The sequence below is a fragment of the Hippoglossus hippoglossus genome, chromosome 5, assembly GCF_009819705.1.
Source record: "Hippoglossus hippoglossus isolate fHipHip1 chromosome 5, fHipHip1.pri, whole genome shotgun sequence".
Taxonomy (NCBI): domain Eukaryota; kingdom Metazoa; phylum Chordata; class Actinopteri; order Pleuronectiformes; family Pleuronectidae; genus Hippoglossus; species Hippoglossus hippoglossus.
The window spans coordinates 20,548,223-20,566,096 of NC_047155.1; the positions used below are offsets into that span (position 1 = coordinate 20,548,223).

The following is a 17,874-nucleotide window of genomic DNA, read 5'->3' on the forward strand; positions in this document are numbered from 1 at the left end:
TAGTTTAAAAAGGCAGAGGTAATGACTGATCTACTGAGTGGGCAACATGACTTTCATAGTACTGCCATGCAAGCCAGTAGACAGTCAGATTTACACAAAGGTACACAAAGGTACACAAATGAAGCATGAACTGCATGAACGGGACCAAAGGTGTTACTGATGTGTAAAGCCCTGAGACAAATTGTGATTTGTGAATAGGGGCTATACAAATAAAATTTGATTGAATAGGAATAGAATCTATTTGTGAAATCAGTGGTGACGCCCAGTTAAGAAATCAATGTATCTGAACTGTCAGAGTATTATAAGTATTATTGCACAGCAAACAGATGCAGTGAAACATTTTGCACCTGAACTATGTGGTGACATAATTGTGTCTTCATCTACATGAAAAAGTTAGGGCCCAATGTAAAAAGTTCATCTGAACCCCTGATAGGGTTTTGTTTCCATTAATAGATGGATATCTGTGGTGTGACATGCATGTTCTTCTTGGCCAAGATTGATTCTGTTTACGAGACGTAACATGGTGGGGAACCTGGTTCACACAAATGCGATTCTATATTTCTGACAACTTGTCGATTGAGAGCCTCGGTACTAGAATACTTGAGTGGAATTATTTATGTAAGAGCCTGACTGAAGAAGCTCTCCCCAGGCTTAGTATAATTAAAACGTGAAAAGCCATGTTGGTTTCCACAGGTGCTGAACGTTGTTTCTATCCACGAGTCAATGTTGTGAGAGATGGTTCAGAAAAAATAAGTTGAAATGACTAGAAGGAGATTATAATAGTAATGACACCAATTTAAATAGGTTTTCCAAAGATGCTGCAGAGTATAGACTGGTACTGAAGCGTTGTCATGAGTTCGTTTTCTCAAACAATTAAAATACTAACCAGCTAAAGATTCTGCCAGTTAAACATCACCACTGAAAACATTATCAAAACTACTCTGGAGGTACTAGGAACCTAGGTACTAGATTTGTGTATGATGTAAACATCCACTAACACAAACAATGAATCGTGTATAAATTGTAGTGAACTTGCAATCTTTTACAAATCATAAAAAACATTTGTAAAACATGTAATTTATCTTTGAGCATCAGTTAATTGAGTTTTGAGTTTAAAGGTTAACTGTGTAAGATTTAGGTTAAAGAGATCTTTGGCAGAAATTGAATATAAAATAATCTTAGTGATGTTTTCACTAGTGTGTTTCATCTAAATTGTATAAATAATAAATAAATAAATAAATATATAATAAATAAAGTTTTCTTTACCCTAGAATAGACCCTTTATATTATAAAACTTTATATTTACATCTGGAGCAGGTCCTCTTTACAGACACTGTTCAAACTAAACACCTTTTGAGGTTTTATAACAACTGAAGGCTGCCACAGGTTCTTTCATGTTTGGAAGGAGAGGATGAGATAAGTATTCAGCTGCAACATGCAACTCCACCACTAGATGTCACTAAATTCTACACATTGAACCTTTAAGTTTGACTGTTTCTGGACCTGCTTAACTTGTCCAATGGTCTTTGGAGTTAATACATTGTGCATTTTGACTCAAGCCTGATTCTGCTCTGGCCCATAACTGCCAGGTGTGTGTTGTGTGTCTTGGAAATGTGTTGCATAGTAGACATGGACCCCAATATCCTGATATTAACCCAATTAAGACAAAAGCCTGGATTAAACACTGCCATGTAAACAGTATTTTCCTATAACTTGAATAAAGTCATACTCGAATAAACAAGCAAATTAAGAAAAGTGCAGTATTGTGACCTGAGTCACATCATGTAGACATGTATACGTCTTAATCACATTAGTCTCTTATTGGAGTTTTCAGAGCATCTAGCAACATCCACATACAGCGGTTACCAACTGCTTGACGACATGTGCAGAGTAGTAGGATGTAAGTAAACAGGAATATGAATGGAATATTCTATAAGTAACTCATGTGAACATCATAAGTACAATTTCTTATTCAGTATATTCAATAGTTGGAAAGTTGCTGTCCATGTAAACATGCTAACATACATCATTTGTTCATGTACTTGTTACCCTGACTCTCCTGCACTATCAGACACATGTATGTGAATATAATTTGTGGGTCCAAATACAGAAATGTTTTGCGTAAATATTGATGCCAGACTCAAACAAACTGTTCAGAACTTTTAATTTGGACAACGAGGATTAAACCAATGTTAAAATGACATCAAATCCAAGGCCTGGCTGGTGAAACCAACCATCTACTAAAAGTTTGAGAAATGAGACAGATGGAGGGAAATGGGGCAAAAAGAAAAGTCAAGCTATCAACTTAAGTCACCCTCAATATAAGGATTCACAGATGCGGGAGACCAAAACTTACAAAAACGTATTTCTTCTAAAATAAAAAAAGGCCTTTGCCATGAAAACGATGCGTAAAATCTATGTACATCATTCTCAGATCATGTATGCATACAAAAAAAATCCACATCACAAGATGCTTGTGTTCAAGTATATTCACCAACTTCATCTCCATGATTTAGCATTCTCCTCTTTACACTTTTTTTTAAAATAAAATGTCCTTCAAAATAAAAACAAAATTCAGAAAACCACATTTTATGTCCTACCAATACATATATACTGTATAAATACATACATAAATATATTTTACATACAACAGCCATAAATTTGAAAAGGGGATATACAGAGCAAAGGGGAGGGGGTGGTAGTGTGTGTGTGTGTTTTAGGTTGTGTTGTAAAATGGTTTGTCCCTCTATGATCTTGTCAGTCAGATACGCGGGTGTATGTCTGCTCGTCCATGCACGTACACACAAACACACATCGTAGGTTCTCGCCACCTCAGTTGGCCCAGTAGGGGGAGGCGCCATAGCTGGACTTGTTGACTTGGCTCTTCTGCTGCAGGCTGCTAGACTGGCCACGTTGGCTGGGACCACCCTGAACATGGGGAGGGAGGGGGAGGGGGAGGGGGAGAGTGAGAGAGTGAGAGAGAAAATATCTGAGACACAAATCAGCGGAATTTTTTCCCCCCCAGACTTTGTCTTTCTCATTTGAAGATCACAGCAGGAGATTGTTCGGGTCAGACGCGTTCACAACAACATAAAAATGTTAGGCGAGGGGTGGAGCCTGGGTAGAGCATGCAGGAGGCAGGACATGACGTGAACATTCTGCTAATTCTGCTGAGGAAATCGTACATTTTTCACAAACACATCAACACAAGTTTGCCCTTATCACCAAATGTATGAAACCTCTTTTTCATCCTGAGATATTTTTATTCTTTTTGTTTTTTTTACAATTTTACATCCATCACGTGTTGGAAACGTCATCAAACCACCTGCTCGCTCACTGTGAATTCTCCTGCTGTTTTCTTGCATGGGCTCACACTTGGACATTTTACAAGAAGGCTGGCAGAAAAGTTCCACAAATTGGTCTTGAGCAAATACTTCTGACATTTGAATTCTCACATACAGCTCGCGGAAAATTTCAGGAAGAAGTCCGAAAGCAGCTCTAGTGTTACCTGTCCATCCTGAGCTAGGTGATGGTGCAGCAGCTGTGAGTGTTGTTGCTGGTGAGGCAGGATGTGGAGGAATGGGGCCGGTGCATAGCCTCCAGGAGCTGCTCCAGGATTCAGAGGGCCTGGACCCCCCAGCGCTGATGGCAAGCTGAAGGGAGGAGGGGTCCCCGCATGGAAACCCTGCTTATCAAAAGACTGCAGACGGAAGAGTGACGACACATTAAACTCCAAACTTGATTATTTATTGGGATAAATAAAAGCAAAACTTCAAGGTAGGGGGGGGGGGGGGGGCTGGCTCACCTGGGTCTTATTGTAAACACTTCCACTGATGTCTGGCACTCCCGAGTTACTGGATGTCACAGAGACGCCTAGCAGAACAGCAGCAACATTAATACACTGTAAGGCAATACATTTCAAATAAAAGGAAATTATGAAATTAGAAACAGTGAACCATGTTTATTTCTGACCTTTCCCAGGCCCACTAGCAGCAGATTTGGCATGTGCCTGTGAGGAGGAGTTGTAGCCTTTACTGTAGTCCACTCCAACCGGCCCTGCTGTCAGCTCCTCATACCCTGCACAGGAAAACATCAGCATCAAAACTCAAACAATCCTTAGAGCAGGTCCTGGGTGGATTTTTAGAATCAGAATCAATTTGCTAAAAAAACAAACTGTTTCAGCATAAATTCAAAATCAATGGGTTCCCCCAGTTTGCTCACTAACCTGAGCTGAAGGTGTGCTGGCCGTAGCCGCTTGGCTGCTGCTGCGTCTGCTGCTGGAAAGGACTTGCCGTGGGGTTTCCAAGGCCGAGGCCCATGCTGTGCTGCTTGGCCGAGGCTGGTCCCCCGGGAGGAACAAACATGGTGTGGCCATACTGGAAGGCAGCAGCACTGGGCACGGCGCCGGGCACTCCGGGGTAGTAAGGCAGGCCTGTGTAGCTGTAGCCCGGAGGCAGAAAGGCCTGCTGACTGCTGTGGTGCTGCGGCTGGCCCTGGGGCTGAGGCTGGGCCTGAGGAGGCTGAGGCTGGCCCTGGTTCTGTCCTTGGCTCTGGCCCTGGGAAGCCTGTTGGGCCGCCAGGCTTGTGGGAGGTGCCGGGGAGGTGGAGTCGTTCCTACCAAACTTTGTGACTTCACCTGAGCAACAGGGGAGATGCCATGTGAGAAAAAACCCCACAGGATCTTTGGATTTTAAATGAGGCCAGTCAATGGAGAGGGTGTATTACCTGAGTAGGGGTTGTTGGCTAGGCTCCCGTCTCTGCCAGAGAGAGTTGCTGTGGGGCCCGGGAATGTGATTCCATAGTAATCCTGCAAAGAGGGCTGAGAGTACAAGAGAGGATCGACTTAAGATACAAACATTAGCCAGACTACCTAAAAAAGTAAAACGTGATTTCAAGTTCACTCTTACCATTGGCAGTCTGGACTGGAGCATGTGGAGGTCCTCGTAGCCATAGATTTGCTGTGGGACACAAAAGACAGGCAGTGTCTAAGGCCACCCATTCTTTGGGTCAGACTCTTGTACCCTCATACACTTTCCAAAAATACTAGGTATGATGATTTAATTGAAGATAGTAAGTGTATCAAATGTGTAGTTTAAGGATAGAATACTGAACTGAAATGACTGCTTAGATGAAACTGGCAAGTACATTAAAAGCTACATTACAATGGTTCTAGATCCTGAGGGCTACTTACTGGGTATGCTGGCAGCAGCCCCCCTGGGCCCATGATATATTGGTTGGGCAATAGAGGAGGGACTCCCTGGGACAGGTTAGGAGGAGCTTTACCTGGTTATACAATGGAAAATCAACTCACTTTCATGTTTGGAAACAGCTCCAGTCTCGGTCTATTTAACTTTCCTCCTAATTTCAAGTATTTATAACTCAATTATTACACGTAGCAATAAAAACTATCACACATAACGTGCCTAGTGTCTGAGGTGTGGAGGTGGGTGTGTTTGTGTACCAGTGGAGGAGGAGAGCAGGGGTGTGTTCCTTGGTGCAGAGAGGTTGGACGTGGCAATAGCTCCATTGGAGCCAAGTCCAAGCGCTGCGCTGGCGGCAGAGTGAAGTCCGCTGGTGCCAGCGATACCGCAGACTGTGCTGCTAATGTTGCTGCCCATGATGGGCATGTTGGCCAGGTGGCTGATGCTGCTACTGTTGCTGCTATTGTGGGTCGAGTGGAGTACTGAGGGGTGCAATGACGTGTAGGAGCCAGAGGAGGGAACCATGGAGCTCACAATGCTGCTGTCGACACTGGTGTACTGAGGACAGAGAGAAAGGGGAACATTTGAAACCGCTCTATACACATTTGAAGTGTGTGTGTGTGTGTACATTGTGTCATCAACTAATTTCTACACTGTGGGATCCCCTCCATATTTTCAGATTGATAATTAGTATAATTTGGCTGTTCCATTCTGAAAAGGTCTCCTCATTCAAATTGTAAAATATTTGCATTTCATCTTGTTCTCATTTCTCCAAACATGCGATCAAGCAACTGGCTGTCTGCTTAAACAGCAAATCGATAAACAGCTTGTTGAAAACCCTGAAAAATGTGTGATTCTTTGGCTGTGATGCTGATTTTACTTGGCATCCAGATTCTTGTGTGAACACGGTAGCATCTAATGGAGTACCAACAGTGCTGAAACCCTGCAGCTACATGTGTTATAATATAGAACAGCGTGCTGTTTGCTTACATGCCATTACAGAGCTACCACACAGAAGGTTTTGGCCATGAGGTACTTACAGCAATGGAGCTGGAGCCCAGGGCTGAAGCTGAGGAATGACTGCTGACATGGCTACAGGCACAGAGGAGACAGGGATAATCAGCAAGTGCACAATAACTTTGTAGTATTTCACTTTGATAAAACCAATTATCTCCCTCATTCATTACACAGGAGAACAAATTTGACTTTGTCCATTGGCAGAGACACTTACAAAATCTTACCGACAGTAACAGGCACTGACTAGGGGTCACTCCCTTGAGAGTTCAGTGTGTGTAAACATAGTCAAATTGGTGGTGGCCCAAACTGTTCAACTCACTGCCAGACAACAGCACAGAGAAGGAAACACGAAGTTAAGATGTGAAAAGTAAGTTTGCCTTGTGGATGTTTGTGGACTTTCACTTTGAAAGTTAGAGTATGACTGAGTAGTGTGTGTGTGTGTGTGTGTGTGTGTGTGTGTGTGTGTGTGTGTGTGTGTGTGTGTGTGTGTGTGTGTGTGTGTGTGTGTGTCACCTATTGAGTGAGTTGAGTTGGCTGGCTGAGGGCAGGTCCTGTGCAAGGTTGGAAAGAGTGGCGGAGCTGTGTGCAGGGAGGGAGGAGGTTAAGTGGGAGGAGGGTGCTGGGGCGCCGTTGGTGCTGATGTTCAGAGATGGCGACTCTGGCTTTGGTGTGGAGGACGCTGATGATGCTGAGGAGAGAAATGTCAAATGTAAATGAGTCAAAGAAGCATAGTCTTAGAACACGTAATAAATCAGTCAAAGGCAACTTACTGTCGAGAGCAGCAGAGGTCCTTACACCATTAAGACCATTCTGGAGATAGGAAAAAAAACAGCAAAAGGTGTTTACATACTCTGATAACAGATCAAACTCTCCCATGTTCATCAACAAACAGAATGAATACAACTTAAGTTCAGCTCAGGCAGGTATTTACACTCAGTGTTAGCACTCACCATGACGGGCCCTGTGGCCTCTTTGCTCTGTGAAAAAGCTAGTCGTGTGTGAGGGGGCATGGTCCCATCGTAGCTTCCTCCCACTGTGGAGAAGGGGGAGGAGGAGGGTACGGAGACGGAGGTGGTGGAGGACATGGAAGAGGGGGGATTGTTGGAGCTGGGAGTCCCTAATGACGAGGTGGTGAGGCTGGACAGCGCCACCGATGAGGAGTGATATACTGGCTCTGATGAGGAGAGGGGCAGAGGCAGGGTAACAGACAGCGGGCTGCCCAGGGACTCACTGCAGGATAAAAGAAGATGAGAGATGAACAAGTTAAATCAGATGAGTCAAGAAAATAATTGGTTTATTAGGAAATTTGTGAAATAATCATGAGAAAAAAGCAGGATTTAATGTACGACTAACATCAATCTCGTATTCTTTGTTTATGACACAGCTTTAATGAGTTTTTTTGATGATATGCATCTTGTATATGTAATCTGTAGTGCTTTATAATGAAACTGTTCAAATGCAAAGCTTCTGTATATTACACTATAGAAACATAACTAGTTAGTCAGCAGTGACAGTGGTACCTGAGCGGTTTGGAGTACAGGCTTGTTTGGCTCTGTGTCCCTGGTCCCGGTGCAGGTGGTGCTGGGGCGGGGGCCGGAGTCGACTCCCTGGATGCCGCTCCAACACAATTGTCTACACCTCCAAACTCTGGCAATGCCGACTCTGAGCCAAAGTCTAGGGCTCCAAACTGGAGGTTTAGACCAGGTACGTCAGCTGAGCCTGGCATCTCTACCGCCGTGGAGGGGATCTGCAAGGAGTGACAGAGCACAGTTGGGTTTCAGAACCGTGACATTCATTTTCTCAAGTTCATACAACTACTGGTGTTGAGTCATACACGAAATAATGCATTTTCTATTTTACAATGGAAATGTAGGAACTTCGATCTAAACTGGAGCTGGCAGCATCCTTTCATACCTTCGATGTGGGAGGTATCCTTCGTTTCTGGCCTTTGAGCTGTGCCCGCTGCTGCTGTGGCGTACTGCCGCCCTGAGGGTCCAGCCCCACATTGGGCGCAGGAGGTTTAATACCAGCAACAGTCATCACCGCTCCTGCCTGTGCTGGCGTGCTGGTGTGCTGGGGAGCAGGCGAGGCTGAAGCAGGGAGCGCTTGCTGTTGTGACGGCGGACTTGACTGACGTGCCATAGGCAACGAGGGGCCGTTGTGCCTCTGAACCAGTTGACTCAGCACCAGAGATGGCTCCGGCTGCAAGCCAAACTCACCTGCAGACACAGACACACAACAAAACACAACCATTTAAAAATAGGTACATATATAAACAAAAGAGAGAACACATAATAAAAAGAGCTTTTTTAAATGCTTGCACCTGTGCACCATTTGAACACTTACGGCTGAACTGTGAGGACAGCGAGGTGGTGTTGGATTCTGAAGCCTTCATGTCCCAGCTAGAGGACGAGGGTGGAGGTACAGGTGCTCCCAGGCCTGGCAGTCGGCCAATGGAGGTGTTGCTTCCTTGGGTGCTGGCAGGAGGCACGGCCTGTGATGAAGGTAGTGGACCCAAGCCCGGGCCCTTCAGCTGTTCCAGTATCTGAGCTCCAGCACTTGGTTGAGTCCTCTTGGCCTGACCCAAGTCCCCAAAACCAGCTCCCAGAACCGACGACTGCCACAGGCAAGAGGAGAGAGTGTAATTATCTAAGCTTGTCTGTATTCTATTAACAAATGAGGAGTTTGTATGACAAGCAGACTATCAAATGCAACTTTTCTTACCAGAGCAGCATGTGCGTAGCTTGTGCTGCCGGTGGCGCTGCGGCTCGGGGGTGGCTGGTGGTGGTGGTGGGAGTTGGTGAAGACCAGACTCTGAGAAGATGAAGATGGTGGCTCTCTTCCTCCACCCACAGGCTTCTGCAGCAGAGAGGCGAGGTCCAGACTAACACAGGAACAGTTGAACAGTCTTAGAAAACGCTTGTAGGGCAGACAACAAAAAGCTGCCAATGATAAGTATAGCATCTGTATGGCATCAATTTCCCATTTCCAATACAATCTCTGAGCCCATTGGCTGACGACAAAGTAGCCTCTGGGGGCAATAGCTAATATTTTGTGGATTGTGGTGTAGACAGCAGATACTTGGGCCCAGACACCGGCTACATCAATACTACTAAAACGATATCTGAACCTGTATCAGATTTAATCCTATCCCTGTCCATACAGTCACACCAGAAAGCACATATCAAGTGACCACTCACATACACTGGACATGCACATTAACAGGAAGGCACACATGTCCCGCTGAACACAGAGGTTGTCGCAGATTGCTCAAATAATAGCTTGTCTTCTACACGTGTAAACAGTTGTATCATTGTAAAATACAGGATTTAACTGCACAACAGTTGTTAGCAAAGTCATCACAGTCAGCAACTCTTGTAATTGATCATCCATGTTGCGTTCTACACCGGTTAGCCAGGCTAATGCCGGGTGTTTTCTCCCAGAAGGGAGTCATGTGATAATAGCCTGATGAATCAGCGAAGGCTCAAACCAAAGCCTCAAACGTGATTGGACAAACTAGGCAGCAAATCATGTCCCTCACCTACAGATTCTGCATATTCACAAGCAGAACCTGTTTATGGACATTATTTCTCATACATACTTCACAGAAAAATGATGTATGTAAAAAGATGATGTTTTTTTCTACACTGACTCACTTTATGAATGGATGGAACAGTTGGAAACTGCTGTGTAAATAACAAGAGAACTGGGGGTGAGTATATTATTAACAGGGCGGTAAATACCTTTGCCCAGGTGTGATGTGGTTCTCAGCAGCAGTTGCACATGAGGAGGTGAACACTTTGGTCTCAGAGAGCTGCAGGAACACAGAGACAGAACTGTGAACGAAAACATTCACTTGTAAATGACAAACGTCTCCTGTAGATGGCCTTTGTGTTAACTCACACTAACATCCTCACTCCAGTCCTCAGGTGTCCAGTCCTCCATGGTGGACCTCCAGGCAACTAGAAGACAACCAACCAGTCACAAACTCAAGTACGGGTGTGGCAAGTAGTTTAACAAGATGCAAGATGCCTGGAGCTTGTGTACGTTTGCATAAAATATCACACGCAGAGCGGCCGAGTACACAAAGCAAATACAGTGCTACTGTAAGTCAGGAGCAACACGTGCTGGAGCTCACCTGTCCCATCTGTACTGTCGTTGGCCACCGTGTCCCACACCTCACTCTGTGTGTTCCGTGTACGAGCCTCTGAGGTATAGTCGGCAGGATTGAAAGTCCTGGTGAAGAGTCAATGGTCATTAGTTATAATGGAGAGTGGGTGAAGTCAGAGTGAGTACATGAACAGCAAGAATCATGAAAGTACAATTAGCTTAAAAAAAGCCAAACTACAAGTGCTACACGTAAATGCAATCTACAACTGCAACTAACTTTTATTTTTATCTAAACACCATAGTTGACGATGGTTATTAGACCATCATCTTCTTAACCAAGGTGTAATCGGAAGAGATGTGTCTTTAGCCTGCGGCGGAAGATGTGTGGATTTTCTGCTGTCCTGATGTCAATGGGGAGCTCGTTCCACCATTTGGGAGCCAGGACAGCAAACAGTTGGGATTTTGTTGAGTGGCTAGGTGTCCCTCGCAGTGAGGGAGCAGCAAGCCGATTGGCTGATGCAGAGCGAGGTTGAAGGGCTGGGGTGTAAGGTTTACCCATGTCCTGGATGTAGGCTCGGCCCACAAGTACCTTCAGTTAAATGTGAGCCCTGTGACTGTGTGTGTGTGTTCTTGTTGTCGTACCCCATGCCCTGGGCTGAGAACCGGTTCCCTGCTGGTGCTCTACCTCTGCCTCCAGATCCTGCATCAAATCCACACAAAAGTCAGTAACATGTACTCAAACGTTTGGCACAGTGATGGTGTTTTGCTGAGCAGCTGCTCACCTCGGCCACCTTTGATTCTCCGACCTCGATCTGAACTTCTGTCCACCGGTGTCACCTCCACGCCATTCTCTTCTGGACGCGCTGTCAAGTGAAATCGTAAACTACATTATTAACAATATGATATAATCAAATGGGATATTGAGAGGCTGGGGATTCTACAGTACATGTGGATTCATATTAAGTTTAAACTCGTCCATACCCGGTCGGCTGCGACCGGCCCCCTTGCCCCTGCGGTTAGCAGCCGCGCGGCCTTTGCTTGCCTCCCTCTCTCCTTTCTTCTCCCGGTTCTCCTTGTTCTCCTTGCTTTCTGATGGACCCTCCTTCACCAGCGGCTTCTTCTTCCCCACCGTCTCCCATGAGGTCTAAACACAGAACAAGAATGACATCAGAGAGGACTAATCTATTCAGGGAGTTAAAACAAGTACATGAAACAACGTAAAACATTGTCCTAACATAATAGAATAGCGTTTTTGATTGCATTTTCTTATAAATCTCTAGCCAGCAGCAAAACAGGATATCATGCTGACAATGTGCTTTAGTGAGCAAAGCAGGCAGAGAGGTTTTATTGTTCAAAAACATTTAGTTGCCTCCATTTCAGTGACATTTCACAATTGTAGGTTGTGGAAGTAGCCTCCGGCGCTCTGCTGTTGGTTGATTAACACATTTAAAACACAACCGGAACTGTGATGGCAGCTTTGTTTTTGACCAACTTGCTATGTAAGTGCGCACCACACAGCTGTGTCATGCAAAGACAGGAAATATCAAAATTATGTACCTTATCGACAGTCAATCAAAATGAATTGACTGAGATTCAGGACCTAATGTGTTAATGATTTAAAAAGGCCACCCTTCTCTTATATGACAGCTACTCTTACACCTGAGACCATTTGTTTTGTTTATAGCAGTTAAGATCTTAAAGAGAACAGGAGAAGCAGATATTATCAGAGGTTTGCAGTGTTTGCCAAAACAATAGCATCTTCCATGTAAAGAGGAGAACCAGCTTCTTGCTATTTTTAGATTTCCATAAAACTGAACCAACAATGTGTAGAGCTTGCTGGCGGCCAGTCACACCCTACAGCCTCTCCTTGGCATCTGTGCCAGCTGGTATTCTACAAAAAGGCTGGGACACTCAGACATGAAGCATACAGGTCGAACAACACTTCTGTGTTTCGCAGATTATTTCGGCGCTTCTTTGACTTTACACTTTGAGCAGTGGAGGGAGAAGAGAATAGCACAATATCATGTCTTCATGCTAAAAGCGTCTGATGTTAGAAAGAGAAAAGTGTCCAAGAGTCATCGACTGATGTTACTGAATTCAATTTGAGTGCCATTTTTGATATTTACAACCACAGTCACAGAAGAAAATTATGTCTGACACAACATTGGTTTTGACTTTTTGTGCAGTAATGATGAGACAGAATCCTTTATTTTTACCCATTGTTACCCAAGGAAACACAGATGTTTGACATTTCTGTATTTTTGCTCGTGTTAAACTTGGGAAGTTTCTGAGCAACTTTTTTACTCATCTGTCGCACACTGATTTGACAGAGATTATTCTATTTTAATCAATAGAGTCTTCAAAGGCTGCACAATTACATGTATTTTGTTTTATATGCAATTTAAAAGTAAAACTACAGTGATTGTGTATTGGACTTTGAGCGCTCTACCAGAACATAGATTGCACTAATCAGAAAAGCCTCATTCAACTTTATGCAGAGCCGTACAGCAGTGACTTAGGGAGAGGCATGCTGGACTTAAAAATAATCAGTGATGATTAAAAAATGTGCGCGACTTTTTCCAGCGCTGCAGAACGTCACCATGTCACTGTGTGTAATAGCCGCTGTTCTCTGAGTCAGGTGCTGCAGCTGCTCTTCTCCAGTTGCACCATCTGGGACCCACCTCTATGACGACCATAATCTGTGACCATAATGAATTTAAGGTTTCACTGGAACGAATCACATGTTCGTTTTTATTGTAAGAACATCAGATCCATCATCTTTTATTCTTGGTTTAGTCTAGCAAATTATATTGTAATATATGCAGGAGACACTTACTGACATATCACAATAAGAAAAGCAAATGTGTAAATAACAAAAACTGCTTCAGTGTCACGGTCCTGGTATTTCTCATGCTGGCTCACTGTCATGGGACATTTGTCTGCAGTGAATAAAAAGAAAGCTGTAGAGACTGTTTCTTATGGAAGTTTGTTGTTGTAAAAGTAAGTAATGTCCAAATAGGTCATAGATCAATTTTTTCATCCATGTGGCCCGTTTCTGTTTGTTGTCTCCTGTTAATATAGTGGAAATTAAAACATAAGACTGGTAAGGGGGAGTTTTTTTTTTTTCTTCTCAACTTAAGTGAGAAGCTACCATTTACCATGTCCGAGGTACTCTCCAGGAGGAAGTTGATGGCTTTGCTAACATCCTCATTGCAGTCATGGAGCGCTATCATGCACTCGTCCTGGTTCTTCCCAGTCACCTCCATCAGCTGTACAAAGCAAAAAACATACATCGCATTAGAAATGTCAAGTTTATCATTAAAAGTAGGACTGGGCGATATGACTTCAAATTAATATCATGACTATTTCAAACTTCTACCCCAATTACAATTGATGAACGATTATTTTATCTTTTTTTTAACATTGCCCTCGTCTGACAGGGTCTATATTGGAAATATGCTGAACTTTTAAAGCCGATATATTTTTTCTAATGAAGTGCATATTTTTAGTTCTACTTTAAAGATGACTCAATTTAGTATTTTATTACATTGTAATTTGAAGTTAACATTGTAATATTATATAGAATTCTATATATAGTATTTTTACAGGAGGGGCAGACAAACAGAAAGTAAACTTCAAGTACAGTAACTTCTGATTAGTGTTGTTGTTCATTTTTTAAGTGTAAAGTGAGCGCAGGTCAGTATGATTGTGTGGAGGGAGGAAAGTATTAACCAAATTAAATGACATGAGCAAGATTAAGTCGAAGAGGTTATAAAAGTTGGTTTCGATACATTTTTGATTAATTTCCCAGCCCTAATTAAAAAGGTGCACAGATGATAAAATGCACCAGTTTTACAGAGCATGACCATGAGGTTATGGTGTCACTCATAGCATAAAATATACAGAGTTCATGTGTAAACATAGAGAACCACCGTCATGTAAGAATGTGTCAGCACAGCCTGACGCAGCTTAGTAATCAGACAATGAGGCTTGTATAGACCTTTTTCACAGAAGACATGGCAACATGACTTGTCACAGTAGGGTAGGCCCAGGCTTCCAGGTAACATTAGTCGTGTTTCTGTCACTGTCCCCATAAGTCATTTCATCAGTTACACCTGTCAAAATGTCTGCTGTGAAAAACGCCTATTCTTGTTTTTTTATTCCAAAGAATTCCTCACCTGGTTAACTTTGTCCTCAAAGTCAGCATCATTCTTGTCATAAATCATCTGAGCAAGCCGGATCTGTTCTGCAGTAGCCTGCAACACAAAGACAATAAGACCACAGGGTAAGCTTTTGGTTAACAAGAGAAAAATAGAAGAGAAGAGAGTCTATAGAGGTGGAATTACATTGTTTAGCTTGCTTTTCATGGTCTAAAATCGCTGACAAAGAAATTGTAACTGAGCAAGTGCCTCCTATTGATGCCAATAAAAGTGTGTGTGGCACTAGCAATTGAAAAAGAAAGTCCTTTTTGATAATGACCTATGAATAATGTGTCCACTGAAGTTTATTTGTTGTAGTTGTTCCCCCTGGTGTTTTGCATTTAATTTTCTCTGGCTGAGAGGATTGATTTCACACAGTTTTTTCCCCATTATCATGTAGTTGTGGTGTCTCACCTGTATCTGTTTCTGTGGTTGTGATGTGTGAGTGACAGAGGGCAGCACCTTTTCCCGGGGGCCCCGGGCCTTGTCGCCGCCCAGCAAGCTCATCATATACAGTATATACAAAACTCTGTATGTACAAAATAGAAAAATCTGCAAAAGAAAAAACAAGAAACATGGAAGGATGAGTGAAATATACTGACAGATCATAAATCCACAGATTATGTCAGACGCACAAACACACACAGTTTCTTTACAATGTTTATACCACAGACACTCAATACTTTCTCTTGTGGGAGTGGGAGCAATGTGTTGTGAGCATGGTTAAGCCCTATTGCACATCCATGAACACTCCCCTTGTGGAATGAGAGACACACAGGTGGCCTGGTGATGCAACAGCTTTGCAGAAAATCTAGGTCAAGGAAGGAGAGCGACCCAGTGTCCTCTTACAAATACCACAGACCACAGTGTGTGTGTGTGTGTGTGTGGAGCAGAACAAACCCTACACACCCTGACCCCACATCCCCTTGTGCTGCTTGATAGCTCAGGGCAACTGAGATTATACACACACACACATCTTAAACACTAAGCTACTGCAGCGAAGGCTGAATAACTTCTCTGTATTTGAAAACTAAGCCCCGAACAATTTGTACCACACTGCAAATTGTGTGCGATCCATTGTAAGCACACACTTATAATTGTCAGAAGCAAATACTAAACATTTAAATAACAAAACACACATGGGGCTTTATCCACCTGCAAATACATGGAATGAGTGGCCGCTCAACACAGTAACACAAAACACCCTGTGATTGAATCTGTGCTGCAAAGTCGGACTGTGGTGTCCTTTACTAAAATATGAACTATAGTTTCCCCCTCTGACCCATTTGTTTGATATCAGAGAACAATAGCAGTCCAGCTCACAGTGGCCGAGTGACGCCGCCAAACGCTCTGCTGCCATTGGCTGCTGGGCGGAACAAAGCTAACTAATGCAGAAGGATCAAGTGGCTTTAAATGTCATTTCAGAGGAAAATCTTAAAATCCGTTTAATTTCCAGGAGCGTGAACTCACCTGCAGCAGCTGCGGTCTGCGGTTTATAAATCAAATGTTGACATATCACTGCCGGTGGGGGAGCCGTCAGGGTTCGACACAAACAATAACAAAACAATCAATCAGTAACTGTGAACATCTCTATTGTTCATCGTTTATCAGGACACACAGAAAACCACCGGTTCCATTTCCGCCCACTTACATGTTGCTACGCGTTACCACGTATTCACACCAAACTGATGTTAGCTAGCTAACTGACAGGTATTACAATTTAGTGCTAACGCCACTGGAGCGTTGTTTTGAATCGATGCTAACGTTAGCAAGTAGCTGTTGGGTTAGCCTGCTTGTTTTTTTAAACCTGCCTAAGGGGGCTAATTCTCCTACAGTTAACGGCACATGTATACCTAACAAAAACAAACCGGACACCCATTGCGTCTTTCTCGACAACACTGACCGGCTGAGTGTGGCTGGTACTGGGGGGTCCCCCTTTGTCCTCGCTAGCATGGACCGACGTTAGCCGACATGCTAACGCTTCTGCCGTGAATAAACGCTGCGGTACGGCTGGAGCTAGCCAACGATGCTATCTAAATCTGCTCCGAGCTGTTAGCCAAAAGACCTGGCTCGCTTGATAGTCTCGCGGGGGTATTAATAGACGGGCACGGTTATCTAACAGCTAGCGGTGACACCAGGCTCGTCCGCGGCATCAACACATGCTAACAGGCTAAACAACAGAGCCGTGTCAAATGTGAGGGGAGAAAAAAGGGCCTCGCAGCGGAGCACAATCCCCATCCCGACATTACTCTCCGGGAAACAAGACAACAGAAAAATTGCGAAAGACATCCCTCACAACAGCGAGTGAGCTCAGCGGAGAAATCGGCGTCCGGCCATTTCAGCCCAAACCCACTCGGGTGCGTGCTTTAAATGCAACGAAACGGAGAAAGTAAAGTTTATAAACGTGGTAGAAATGGTGTTTTTATTACCTGCTATCACGCTTCAATCGCCAGCAGCAGACAAGGTGGTCACGTGACGTGCGCTGCCGCGGTGGATGCTCGGCTCCCGATCGGGTCACAACTTCTCCACAGTCGACACGCACCTTTACACTTTCATTTCTAAAATGCTTGCTTTTCTGTTGTGTTCTGTGAATATGCAGCTTCAATAATTCGAACTGCAGACTGAGCCTGTGGCGGATCTAGGATTTTTCCAGACCAGGGGCCATGGAGGGGCCACAATTTACACAGAGGGGCCCAACATCCATGTACAATTCCTGATTCATCACATTTAAGTCATTCCTTTATTACTGTGAGCTCTATAGCTTCGAGTAAAGCCACACATCGTTGAATATATTTAGAAAATTGTTCCTTTTTCAAGAACAAAGTGTAGGCTACTTCAAAAAAAGCTTAGAGGGTAAAAATATTTTACAAATTGTCATTAATTGTTATGTTAGTATTGTTAGATGCTTTCAGGTTTTAGACATGCACTGAACTCCTGATAATGTCCTGAATTAATACAGTGACTGTATGTGAGAACACAAATGGCCGAGTGAGTTTCTCCTGTCAGGGCCCTGATAAAAGCTCTGCATAATGTCAGAGTGAGACCATGTGAGCTTCTCCAGAGGCTTCACCACGAGAGAGTGGGCGTGTTGATGACGATTCTAACACGCTATGGATGCAAAACTGAAAAAAAACGTAAAGGTATACAAATATCTGGTGTCACACGCAGGCCAGCACAGGTAGATGTGCTGTAGACAAAAACATTTGATCCCTGCAACGGAATTGATATGTTCCTTCTGCGCCACCCCTCACCTGAACGCTCCAGAGGCCTCTCTGTTGTTGTGAACGTGTCTGAGCGGAGAATCTCCTGCTGCGTTGTTCATTTGTGAAAGGCCAAATCCAGAGTCA

At 43.8% G+C, this 17,874-nt stretch overlaps 1 protein-coding gene across 6 annotated transcripts; it reads right to left on the reverse strand.

Annotated features, from left to right (window-relative positions):
- Positions 1 to 2,147: 2,147 nt before the first annotated feature.
- Positions 2,148 to 17,070, reverse strand: ubap2a (ubiquitin associated protein 2a). Of its 6 annotated transcripts, none has more exons than XM_034585655.1 (27): positions 16,957 to 17,070; positions 14,942 to 15,079; positions 14,507 to 14,584; positions 13,487 to 13,597; positions 11,310 to 11,472; positions 11,111 to 11,191; positions 10,971 to 11,028; positions 10,357 to 10,454; positions 10,122 to 10,180; positions 9,962 to 10,032; positions 8,943 to 9,102; positions 8,565 to 8,835; positions 8,133 to 8,437; positions 7,739 to 7,965; positions 7,169 to 7,448; positions 6,989 to 7,028; positions 6,732 to 6,906; positions 6,242 to 6,293; positions 5,462 to 5,759; positions 5,192 to 5,283; positions 4,908 to 4,958; positions 4,726 to 4,819; positions 4,226 to 4,636; positions 3,973 to 4,077; positions 3,806 to 3,873; positions 3,509 to 3,700; positions 2,148 to 2,928 (listed from the first exon to the last, which is right to left on the reverse strand). In XM_034585655.1, exons 2-27 carry the CDS (start codon positions 15,035 to 15,037, stop codon positions 2,833 to 2,835), a joined length of 3,732 nt encoding a protein of 1,243 aa, XP_034441546.1. In that variant the 5' UTR covers positions 15,038 to 15,079; positions 16,957 to 17,070; the 3' UTR covers positions 2,148 to 2,832. The 6 variants fall into 6 exon arrangements, with proteins under 6 accessions (XP_034441546.1, XP_034441549.1, XP_034441545.1 ...); XM_034585658.1 differs by having other exon boundaries at positions 14,942 to 15,056; positions 16,957 to 16,980; XM_034585654.1 differs by lacking the exon at positions 16,957 to 17,070 and adding an exon at positions 16,431 to 16,925 and having other exon boundaries at positions 4,726 to 4,807; positions 14,942 to 15,056.
- Between the last annotated feature and the right edge of the window lie 804 nt (positions 17,071 to 17,874).